The 13,015-nt window shown below is 39.5% G+C and overlaps 1 protein-coding gene across 2 annotated transcripts in view; it reads left to right on the top strand.

The window, feature by feature from the left end:
* The window catches only part of LOC122362234 (kinesin-like protein KIF26A), a 79,437-nt gene that overhangs the window by 34,466 nt on the left and 31,956 nt on the right, over positions 1 to 13,015 (top strand). For both annotated transcript variants that reach the window (XM_043263588.1, XM_043263589.1), the window contains exon 4: positions 2,310 to 2,476. In XM_043263588.1, the coding sequence (XP_043119523.1) occupies positions 2,310 to 2,476 (167 nt within the window). The remainder of the gene's footprint in view (positions 1 to 2,309; positions 2,477 to 13,015) is intronic.

Here is a 13,015-nt window from a genome sequence, read left to right as displayed (position 1 = left end):
TGCTCTTTACTCAAGCTGGCAGATAAATTTATTGGAGCATAGCAGAATGGGATTTTTCACGTGGGTTTCATATGGGCTGGGATGACCTACTGGCCTACTGGGAGCCCAAAACCAGGAATCCTTAAGCAGCGTGAACAGACTGTGATCTGCCTCCTTCTGAGCAGGAGAAAGAGAGAGAAATTATGCTGCTCCTTCTCAGAAAAGAAAAGCAAAGACATTCGGAAGGAGATGTGAATAGTTGGATTTTCTGGACTCTAGTGTAGGCATGAGGTTGTAGACAGGGTGTAGGGTGTAGCATAAAGAGAATACCTGATTTTATCGAGCGCTGGGAGCTCTCTGCAGCTGTACTTTAATGACCCGACCTGGGGATACAGCGTGTGTACCTCGTGCTCTGTGCCTGACACTCATGAAAACAGCTTGACTGGAGGGCTTAAGTCCTCAAAAACCCATAGTGGGTTTTTTGACAGCTGCTTCAGTGTGTGTGTGTCTAATATCTATGTTTGTGCGTCCCAAATACTGCGTAGCCCCTTTAAACATCCAGTTGATGCGAAATGTGACAGCCGTTCTTTCTTTATCTGTACGTGGGGATTACCATTCTGTCCAGATAGACACCATTCGCTATCAGTGTGAGGCTGCTTTGATTTATCGCGGCTCATCTGAAACTGGAATGCCATGCGCTGCGATATGACTCCGTCACGTCACGGATCCATCATGACGTTTTGAATGCATGAGTGTTCAGTTGAGCCCTTTCTGAACCAGAACACCAGAATCGTTTTTGATACCACCTAAGCTGTAAAAAAACTCACATAAAAAGCCACAGGAGCACCTATTGTGTATTTATAGTAAAAAAAAAAGAATGTCCACATGCACACTTTGTCATTTCGAATGATGAAATTGTAATTTCTGGGACAGAACTGACAGACATAACAATTATTGATTTCAACCGTGCACGGAAAGCAATTATAGACATAAACACAATCCTAGAGCATCTGAATAAACAGACATAAACAACTTAAACAAAACAAACCCTTTTTGCTTTGTTCAGAATCCTCCAACCCTCAAATCAGTTGAAGCTTACGTAATAGTAACTATTCAACCAAATGTCACAGCTTAACAAAAAGTGCAGACTGGAAACAGAATGGATGTTGCTTGTTGTATTCTGTCTCGTGTGAGTAATCCTTCTACGTATCTGAAGGTTTATGATATATGGAGCTCATATGTCATCCAAGGTATATAAATGGTTCTCCTGTCAGAGTTCTGTTGACGCATCATGCTCGGGATGGCCTATGCTTCATAAAATGCTTGTTAATGATGTTATTTTAGTTGTCAGAAAAGAATCCAGAGCAAACACAAATCCAGCCACTATGCACAACCACCGCAACATAGACGACATGCCACACTAAAGCCATGGTTGTCTATTGCTCAATGTGTTGTCAGTGACTAACTCATTATATTCTCTGGGAAATTGCCCAACCTTACCTGAAGCCTTTTAGCACACTGCCTACATTCAAAACAAGCACTTGACAGATCATATTGATTGTGGGTTTAAGCTACTTAGTTACTCACAGGCCTCCGAGACAAAGAGCGACTCTGGTAAAATAATGAAAACGTCAGTGAATGAATGGTCTCCGGTGCTAGAATATTTAACAACTTCAAACCAATATGTTTTAGATGTTTTATTTTATAATCTGCAAAAAAAAGCTATTTCTCACAGGCTTCATACAAGAATTATGCAGCAGCATTTCAGCTATCACAGGAGTAGAGCCGATTTGTAGAATCAGTCATATCTCAAGCACCCAGATTTTGAGCTTTTGTGGGAGCACCATTGCAGACACAGATAGAAGACTAGTTTCTTGACCTGTCCACTTTCTCAGGAGCTTCCCTGTATTGCCTCAGGTCATGGGAGACCTGGTGGATCCATGTCTGGATTGGCAACTTCTGAATCTTACTATGGTTCTGGCTAAGGAATTCCCATTTCTTGTGAATCAGTTTAATCTCATCCTATTAAAGCCCTATTCATACCTTTAATACAGGAATGAATGTTCCTCCCTGGTGGTTAATTATGTACTTTATGATAAATGCATGTGAGTAAGTGTTACCTCCTTCTTTTTATATGTGACCTTTGAAACATAATCCGTAAGGGAACTGCCTCTTTCTCCTTGTAAGGACTTGCTCCATTCCTTCAAGTAGGGGCGATCCTCCGTGACCTAGGCGTGGGATTCATCAAACTATGTAAGAAGGTAATTATATGGAATTTTATTGAGATCAAAAGTTTGAGGCATTTCCTCTTCTGCTTCTTCCCATCCCAGACACAAGGCCTCGTAGGTCAAGCAGAGCAGAGTGAATGGCGTTCCGACACCACCATCTCCAGAGTGTCACTGACTCCCTCCAGACAGAGAAGTCCGGTTCAGTTTGGCCAAGCTGTGCCTGCTTCCTCTGACCATCCAACTTCAGCTGCAGCATCCTTTTTCATCAGGTAAGCATTTAATGGACCCTCAAAGCATGGTAGCAAACTAGATACCTCTGGATCTTTGCTTTAACTTAATGTCAAGGTTGCAGATTTTGAACTTGGTGTGATGCGGTATATAAGTATAGGATGGTGTGGCATAGCAGCTATTGACTTGAACAAGGCAACTAACCCTATGTCACCCCAGTAGGATTATCCTTATAGAGTTGGCATGTCAACTAAATCACTGATTCAATGTATTAATTTCTCAGTTCCATTGGTATTTGCAAAAGGGTGGTGACAGGAATGCTTCTGGAATTGTCCTGGAAAAAAACATTTGACACATTTCTCAAGCCAAGTGACAACGTGGGACATTAAAGAGTGATCAGGGGCCTCTCCCTTTGTGGAGAATGACGACAGCTACGTTTTTAGATCCGCTTGGGATGCTGCCACCTGCCCAAGCACTTCCAGGTCATTCTGAGACAACAGACAGATGTGACCCCGTGTAGGACAAGGTTAATTTTTGCAGCCTGATGTATAATTGCATGTCTGTTTTCTTTGGAGTTGAACTCAAAAGAAGCGGATAAGCAGGGAGGCTGCTACAGTATTTCACAGAAGCAGAATGACGAGGAAGAGAGAGAAAATAGATTTGTTTTTCCCTCTTTATTTAAACTCCTGGGTGGATGAACAGAAGAAGTAGGAAGTTATGTTGGGTACCACCTCTTGTTTCATCTTAAATATTAGTGCCTGCCAGCAATTTTATTGTTATAGTTTGGAATGAGGGAAGTTATCATTTTTGGACACCCTGGCATTTTTTGGATACTGAATTTAGGACATATACTTGATTGTTTGTTACTAGCAGCCACTAACTTGTGTAACTAACATTAGATTAGTAACCAAAGGCTGATAAATTGAAGAACTGCACTATTAGAGATTGCACACGCCACGGACGATCCACTCATATGTTATATTCCTTAAAACAGACTTTGACTAGCATAAATAGTCAAGGTTTTTCTATACATAAATATGCATCATTTTGTGCACATGTAATACACGATCTAGTAACAGTAAACTGCTTGTTTAAGGTGTAAAACAGGTATAAAATATTCATTACTCTTTAATTAAATTCAAGACTCTAATAACATGTCTTGCTCCACCTAGCAATTCACTAAGACCTCCAGATACCTTTCCCCTCACAGATGTTTGACTTCATCAGAGTATGCAAAATAAGAAATGCCTGAGCAACACCTTGTTTTCAGGCATGCCAAAAAATTTATGAAGAGCATCCTCTAAAGGAGTCATTATAAAACTTCTACATTTAAATCAAGACCTGATAGTGAACATCCAGACCTGCAGTTATTCTGCTTGTGTGCATTGGGCCTTTCACCTGCTTGTACAACAAGCAGGAGGCTGGATCCTCTCTTGTAAGTAAAATGTTAATTAGATTACATTTAGAGTTGGAGGAGAAAGTGTCAAACTGTTTCCAGTCAGCCATTTAGGTGTTGTTATGATCTTTGATTTTAAATAACATATGTTTATAGTCTTTTTGTAAGGCATCTTGAACTTCCATAAGGTGATTTTACTTTCATTATTTCAGCCTGCGTTGTATAAATATTAGTGGGCATCTAGTAAGAAAACACAGAAGCCGATGATGGCTAGATGCATAGCTAAGAAGTTGACTTTTCCCTTACCCCCCTTCTCGGCATATGCTCCAGAGTGACGGAGCATATGATTAGTGTATTGACATTTTAGCTGGCTCCTATAATGAATACAGACAGAGGACCCAAAAGAGCTTCTCAAAGCTTTAGGATGCACTGTCACACTCAACAGCCTGGTGTGCTTTGCTATTCCACTTCGGTGCTCCGCAAGATGAAATGGTTCAAAACAACCCTGAACTGAGCATCATGTACAGGGTCATGTGAGTGAATCATCTGAGCCTTTGCTGGGTGGGAGTTGGTGTAGAACTGATTAAAAGGATATGACTGTTTTAGATAACCACATGCTCTATTGACTCCAAAGGGGATGAGAGAAAGAGAAAGAAAATGGGGTTAAGAGAATTGTCTCTCTAGAGATCAGAGCGGCTGTTCATGTGGGTAAAAAATGTGCAATGAATGGTAAAAAAGATTTGAGTGTGTGTGTATGATGTATGTGTAGGTGTCAAAAATTTAAAATGGGAAAGTACCAAATGCAATCCTTTAACTGGGGGTTTGGGCAAGTGGACTAATTCGTCAGTTCTTTGAGCTCCCAATTAGTGTATATTTTAATAGTTTTCTGCTGCAGTATGGTTTTAACAAGTCAAAAGTGATGGTAAAATAAAAGCCAAAATATAATTTGTTGCCTTGGAATTATAAGGTTTTGTCAAAATGGAGTTATTCACATATTTTTATTCTGTGGCGTCTTATTTACATTATGTGATGTTTCTTTTGTAATCTATGTGGCCTTTTTAGAAAACAAAACTTCCAGTCTATGGAATGCAAAAACTTTGATATAGCACAGAAACAATATTTACATAATCTTACAAATGTAGCATTTCATTTAGCTTGTGTTTCATATAATTCATAGTGTATAGATAACAATATTGCTTTCACTTTAAGGCTGATGACACACTGGGCAACCTTTTTGAACAGTTTAGCTGGGCAACTTTTTTTGAACAATGACGATTAGTTGCTTATCAATTGAGAATGGGTAGCAAATTTCTACCTGGATCATTTTGATAATTTGGTCTCCTGGGCCTCACCTGGTTGACCGTTTACGGTAACATTTCCTAAAGTTGCCCAGTGTATCATCAGCCTAAAAAATGTATTCTTAAATGTGCATTTATGACAAAACAACTGTCCTCTGAGAGGGTTGTAGTGTCTACACTGTAAATATAGGCTGACAAGACAAAGCTTCTCCCTATAAAAGCAGTGCTGATTTCCCTATCTACATGTGATGCTTGTTCACATATGGTGTAGACTGTGACCCTGAACTTAATTTCTTTTAAACTACTGTCACAATTCATTAGCTGACTGCCCATTCCAAGGTTTCAAGGTGCGTAAATGAAGGCTGTATACCTGCATGTGCATGCATGCAGGTCAGCATTGAGAGGCACAGCTGTTGGTGGTATGCGGACTTGCAGTGGCATTGAGCACAACACATGGTGATTTTTTTTTTTTTTATGGCCTAGCACTCATTTTCACTTGCCTGTCCAGGTGAGCTTGAACAGTAATGACTATGATTGGGGTAAACATTCCACCGTAATTACACGTACAAACAATCCAGACTGTCACCAGATGAGGTGAGCAGCCAAAGTGCTTTGTTGCGCCGGTCTTAGGGAGTAACCATAGAAACAAAGGGAAGTTAATTCAAGGCATGTATATGCTGGGCTTTGAATAAACATAATTGCCAACTGAAGATAAAAGTGAGAAAGGGAGGCGTTAGTTCACGTGAATTGCGAAAATTACATTCATTTTGTGCCACGTCTGAACTGCTTTCCTGGCTCTAGTGCAATTGTTCCAACTAGAATAGATGGTACATTTGTTCACAGAAAGCCTGAAGTAGAACATTATGTCCTTTTTAGATTACTAATCTAATAATACCTCCTGTATATGGAGAATTTTCTACTTAACATTAGCATTAGCGTTACTGTTCTTCCTGCACTTTAATGCGATCGGTCACCCAAAAATGAACAATTTCTGTTCATTTTCTCATGCGTGGGTGCAAACTCACATTTGTGTTGACACTTTGCTTGTTTAAGTGTTGTATTGTTCATCAAAATGGTACGTGTGCTTATCTTGGAAGCCTCAAGCTATAAAAAATATTATGTCTGCATAGGTAATCTCAACAGAAGCGACATAAAGCTTGGACGCTCGTGAAGCTTCTCTGTTTTTGTCTTTCTGTCTTTTTTAGCCTTTTCAACTAATTTCCCATTGATTTCACTGAATAAAAAAAAAAAAAAAAAAATATATATATATATATATATATATATATATATATATATATATATATATATATATATTGTTTGACCAAACGACATGCAACTTGAGTATCTACAGAGCCAGTGAGCATGTGGAATAAGTAAATACATTAGTACAGTCTTTACCATTCAGGTAACACAATTTATTTCTTACTGTGTAAACTTTTGGCACCATCCTACTGAACGTGCATTTAAATATCTCCTATTTAGCCTGTATTTTGATTTGTTTTGCATGTGTATACTTACTAAAGACTAAAAAGCTTTGAAGTAACCATTCGTGAATGGCTAACGGCGCATAAGTTAGTAGATATTTAACAATTCTTCCTCTTGTAATGAAAGGTCAGTTGATGCATTTGGCTACCCCTTTATGACAAGCATTGCCCCCAATTCCTCACTGTGTGACCCAATTTAAAGTCAATTAGGTACATAAATGCATCAGTTTAATCTCTTTGTTTGGAAGATTTGCTTCCTTCTACTGCTGTGATAAAGCATCCCAAGAGTTGTAAACAGGGGGATCCCATTCGCCCTTTCCACCCACATGCTGTGCCAATGCTAAAGTGGACAGTGGTCTTCTGATGGGTGGGACAAGGAGGCGGGACTAAAATGGGGCTGATGGGGATGGTGACATGGGGGATGGTTGACTGCCAGAGGTGAGTGAATGAGAAGAGAGGGGTTGTTGAGAGTTCTTGCACACAGTCAGCTAAGCTGATAACGTCGGCTCCGTAGGCCACCCATCACAGCGAGGATTACAGCGAGAAAGATATCCAGAAACAGACAGGAGGGGCAGAGAGATGGCGAGATAGAGGTAGTACACAGAGGAACAGAGGAGAGGAAAAAGAAACAGGCAAATGATCCGTGTGGATGGTTGCTTTTTGAGTGACAGCACTAATCCCTGACAGGGACAAATTGGGAAAACAGATTAATGCTGAGTGGTCAGGGCCCTGGAGCGGAGCCGGGCCCTGCTGCGCAGCTGCGTGACGAGAGCTGGGAAACAGGAGCGCTTCGGTCAAGGCTGATAGTGGCAAACACACCAATGTGCAGTTACTTTGAAAACACAGATGCAGTGAGCTGGTAGGCAGTGAGGTGAATCCACGCACATGGTGGGCCAACTCGGACTAATGCCCCACACCAACACTCGCAGCTGGACAGAGAGAAAATCATGGAGTGTGGAGGAAAATAAGTGGAGCGGCACCATGAAACTGAAGTAAGTCTCCACGTTCGAGAAACTTGTGTTTTGGGGTTTAAAAGTTTCAACTTCGGATTATTTACTGAAACTGCTGTTTGATGGTCCGTTGGCGCCTTCTGGACATCTGACTGTTTTTTCTTATTCTTTTTAATGAATGAGTTGGAGCAGTTTGCAAAGCATGACGCGGTTGTATGGCAAATAATTTTAATCAATCTGTGTAATATATTTGAAACATTGCTTTTAAACTGGTTTATTAAAACAGTATGAAAGAATCAATGCAGTTTTCTGTTTCTCAAATGAATCCGGCTTTGCAAATACTTTTCCGCGGGATTTTACTCAAGTGAATCAATGAATTAGTTTATCAAATAAATCTTGCTTCACCCCCAAGTTTTTTTTAAAGAAGTAGTAGACACTGTTTATTTTGTGAACGTTGAAGTTTCATTCTCAAACATTTGGTCCTAAATGAACTCCTTGATCGTTGACTTTAGCTGCAGTAGGATCAGTTTTGTTGACAGTTCTTGTGTTGATATGTGCCTTGTTGTTTTACTGTGTATTTACTCTGGCTGAACCTCCAGCTGGTGGTCTTCAGTCCTAATCACGCGGTCAAGCTTGAGTTTGTCTGTGTGTGTGTGTGTGTGTGTAATGGTCACGGAGCAGCTGAGGCTGGTATTGGAGAAACGGAGGTTGGGAAGGAGGGGCACTCAGGGCAGAATGTCCAGGTGTGAAGTGCCTGCGGTGGGCCGTGAGATGTTCTGCTGGGTGATTTTGGGTGGTGAGGGTGGATGATGGAGGTGTTGATGGATCTATCGCTCTAGGCCGGTGGCCCCAGGGATCTTCTCAGACCAAGCCCACTTCCTGTCCTCAGGGGTTTGCACTGAAATATTGATGTATCCAAATGGACAGATCCAGAAAAACTTGTTTTATACCATCATCCAACCTTTTTAGTGTTTAATTCACATCTTCTCTTCCTAATCTAATTATTTAGCATTTAGGGTTCTGGTAAGTTAATGTTACCCCAGAATCAAAGGGGAAAAAAAGAAAGTGTATTTTGCATAAAGGAAAATACACCTGATTTGTGTATTATGACATTATTTTCATTGAGTATCTAATGTAAAATAGCCAAAAATTCAGAAGAAGGGGGAATATTCGTTCATTATAAATCAAATGAGAATCAGAAGGAATTGATATATTTTGTTGAGAAATGGAGATGTTTTTATGTGTCGTCAATATAATGTCTCCAAATATGGTTTAAGTTTTCATTTTTTTTCTTTCTTAACATAAATTAAGAAATCATTTCTGAAGGATAATGTGACACTGAAGACTGGAGTAATGGTGCTGAAAATTCATCTTCGCACCACAGACATAAATTACATTTTAAAAGATATTCAAGTAGAAAATAGTTATTTTAAATTATAATAATATTGGTTTTGTGTTTAAGTAAATGCAGCCCTAATGCAGCATAAGAGAAACATTTAAATATCACAATGTTTTCCCATGTATATGTACATACAATTTACACACACACACACACACACACACACACACACACACACACACACACACACACACACATATATATATATATATATATATATATATATATATATATATATATATATATGTTATACTGTACACACAGTGCTGACGTGGAGTCACTGCTTATTCTGTCTTGTCTTCACTCACCCTCCACACCTTTACAATATGTCACCACTTAAAATCGCTCCTCTGTAACTTGTGACCACCTCCGCTGAATGTCTCCCACCCACTCTTCATTATTCCCCACATCTTCCTGCTTTTTACACACCCCCAGGTTGTGTGAATAACCCCCATTTTGTGAGTCTCTCAGTCCAAACTGTTCTCACTGGGGTGATTATCACCTTTGAGAAAACATGAAGAACACTAAAGGTTCTTTGTTTTGTCTGAAAGGAGGCAGACTCACCTTTGAAGCACTTTGTGAAACAAATGTACCGTCAGCGTTTTAGCATCACAATGGATCCTCTCTCATACGCCACAACCTTGAAGCTTTCTGCATCTGTTCTACACAATCACCTTTCTGTTAACTGTATGTCCCCACTCTGTTTAGAAGTGAAAATAGACAGAAAATAGACCACCAGATTACTAAACTTGTGAAGAGTGTTTGCTCATCAAAACATCACCGGCTACTTGAACAGCTTTTTGCACATCTGTGTTTCTCTCACATGATACAACAGCATTCAAACCTCAGCTGACTGGACATCTGGACTGCATTTACACCTGATATTGACATCTGTCTCGGAAGATCAGATCACAGGCAAACATTCAAGAAAGAGCTATACGCTATGATGAGAAGATTGGGGTCCGTATGATTTTTAAAAAAAAGAAATTAATACTTTTATTAAGCAAGGATGCATTAAACTGATCAAAAAAGACAATTATGCAGCCTTTCTTCAAACTTTGATCACAATTATGCATAATATAGCATTTATTCTGTAAATTTTACATTTCACTTTGTGGTATGCTTCCTCTGATAGATTAAAAGGTGGTTTGAAGGAACCGATATGTGTTCTTTCACTTCACTGAAACAGCCAGGAAGTGTAAAAGGGCTCAAATTAAATGTAAAGTATGGAACATAGCAATACAGAATATACAAAACATGGCATTTTTGGAGACAATTATGCAAATGTAGCCACCTAAACTTTTTTCCTGAATAAACAAGGACGTATACAGCAAACAGTTGGTGTTTTTCATGCTTACAGTTGGGGGTCTGTGACAGCTCAGGGAAAAGCATGAAAACTGCTGTGTCAGGAAGACTTTCCAGCCCACTTGCATACGGTCACCACAGGAAGAGCAGCAGGCATCAGCGAGACCCCTAGACGGCATGGATCTGCTGATTCATGCGTATGGAATCTAGACACGGGGCTGTGGAAGAGCTGATGTTTGCTGCAACAGCTATAGAGGAAATAAATGCTGTCAAATCAGTCAAATTCCAACTGCCTTATGGCCAAGAGGGGCTCCGTATGTCAGTCAGCCAAAAGCAATGCTATTCAAAGTATTTTTTTTTTACTGAGATTATAGGTAATCTCTTGTATAGTGCGGGAAAATCCATTCTTGGTGGTTGGAAATGTATGCTAGTACTCATAATACAGACTGTAGCTCCTCTCAAGCTTCCCACGGTTTGGTAGCGTAACAAGGATTGATTCTTAATTGCTTCGGCTCTGTACTTCGCATAGTAAGCAATGCATGACAGACAAGTTACCGTCACCACCTTATTAGTTGTCTCAAAGCTTCCACTTCTCAAGAACGCTGATTAAAACGAACCCTAAATAACAATTGAAACCCATTTCACTAGGGAAAACAGTAACTAAGGAAGAAGAGGGAACCGGCGGCTCTTCTAAAGAGGTCTCCGGTTTGCCCGGATTTGTGGAATACAGATCAGATCAACCGAGGTTATTAATTGTGTTACCAGACCGAGTGGAATATACATTTAAAGGTTTATTACCTATTGTCTTTTCAGACCGCAGATGTGGTTGAAGTTGAAAATTCCCATGAGGTCATCCAGCCCGAATATCCTCTGTTGTGGCTGGAGAGAACAAAAGCAACGGCTCACAATCCCATCACGATCCACCCGGTTAAGCTTTGAGACTGAGCTGGGGGAAAGAAAAAAAAATCTGAAAACAGAGTTATGTCTAATTAGTGTTCAACCTTCCTCTGATTTCCCAGCCCAATACCACCCAAGTGCACAGTTCATACTTATTCATGTAGCATGTTTTACCGCAACTCAAGCAAAATTCCAGACAACTTAATGAGATCCCTGTTGCTTGTCATTACAAACACACTCTACTGATTATACACATACTACTGATTAAATTCAGAAGTTTTATTGTCAAAGGAATTTCTATAGCCTCTACTGTCGCTTAAGGATATCTATAATACTTGCAGTGTATGTTAGCATTCATATGAATCTCAGTTGCCCAGGTGGTACAGGAAATTGAAATCTGCCATCTTTACTCATGGGTGCTCAGTTTTGCTGCCAGCTTGTTTGCTAATGCTTTTTGCTGCCCCGTAATTGTTAGCGCTTTAGGAACAACTGGGACTGCCTGTGGAATCGAGTAAACTTTATTTCTTTATTTTTTTTAAGCAAACCATTCAGTGTTGATTCAGTATTGATTCAAAGTCATACTTGATTTAATGGATGTAAAATTGTTTTGCTTCTAGATTGTCTGCTAATGTTTTTTTGTGGCCTACAAGAGTTAGCATTGTTAGCATGGTTTAATCAAATTTTTTTTTTACATGAATAAATTATAAAGGATATGAAAATTGTTTTCATAGCACACTGAGCCAGTGAAAGTTAGTGGTAAAGAGTGGGGTGGGGTGGAAATGAGAAACCGGAGTTTATCTGCTGTTTTTATTTGTTAAAAGCTACTCTGCATGCAGATTGTCTGAAATGGAGTGGATTACAGCCTGTAATCAGTTCATGACCCAGCATGTGAGAGAGCCTGTTGCAGAGAGCTGAGAATCCCATTAGCGCTATCTCACTCTCTCTATTTCGGTATTAAGTTGCTAGTACCCAAACCCTGAATTCCAGCAGTAGCACCAGAGGGCGCTCGTAAAAGCTTATGTGAAGGGTGGATATAAATGGACATACTGTACTTGGGGTTATTGCTATAACCTATGGGTTCCTTAATGGCATGGTTCTTGGTTTTTGTCCATAGCAAGGCTATAAGATGTGAGAATGCGTCACATCGAATGGATTGATAGCGTTCCTGCTGTTTAAGAGCACATCTATGCACATTGCATTGGTAATGATTATATTGCAGTGTGAAGGTCACCACTGAATGTAATAATCTTCTCATACACTGGTGTCTATATGAAGTCATTTGAATGATGTTATTAGTCCCAGTAACTGTAATCTGTCTCATCCTGTATGGTTAGTGGAGCATTCATCTTTCTGTCTATGACAACATGATCATTAGTCAATAAAGATTATTGACATATATATTGCATTTTTAGATGGGTAGTAAATAGCACAGATGGATGTTGATTTCCCTTGGTGCCTTGTGTGTTACATGATTTTGACTATGGTTGTCAAAGTCAAGCCATTAACAGTTACTTCAGCATATACACATATAAATATGTTTAACATGAATGCAGCTTTTCAGGTTGACTTTCGTTCTTTTCCATGTGATTTCTCAAAACTGAACAAAACCCTATTTGAGCTCTACACCAACTTACGGCTTAATTATTTGTAAATCAAACCCAGATGGGATGTTGATCGGCATTAGAATAATTAGCATTCTTTATATGGTGAAATTTAATTATCATTAAAGCACAAAAAGTAAAATATGCAGATTGTAATACACTATAATTTCTAAAAAAGCTAACTCGAACATCAGTGGGAGACAGCAGAAAAGTGTGTGCATAAGACATTTAAGACATTTTTATGTTCCTT

This window comes from Puntigrus tetrazona, chromosome 17, assembly GCF_018831695.1.
Source record: "Puntigrus tetrazona isolate hp1 chromosome 17, ASM1883169v1, whole genome shotgun sequence".
Lineage (NCBI taxonomy): Eukaryota > Metazoa > Chordata > Actinopteri > Cypriniformes > Cyprinidae > Puntigrus > Puntigrus tetrazona.
The sequence above is the reverse complement of the archived record's forward strand: the minus strand, read 5'-3'. Positions and strand labels throughout refer to the sequence as shown.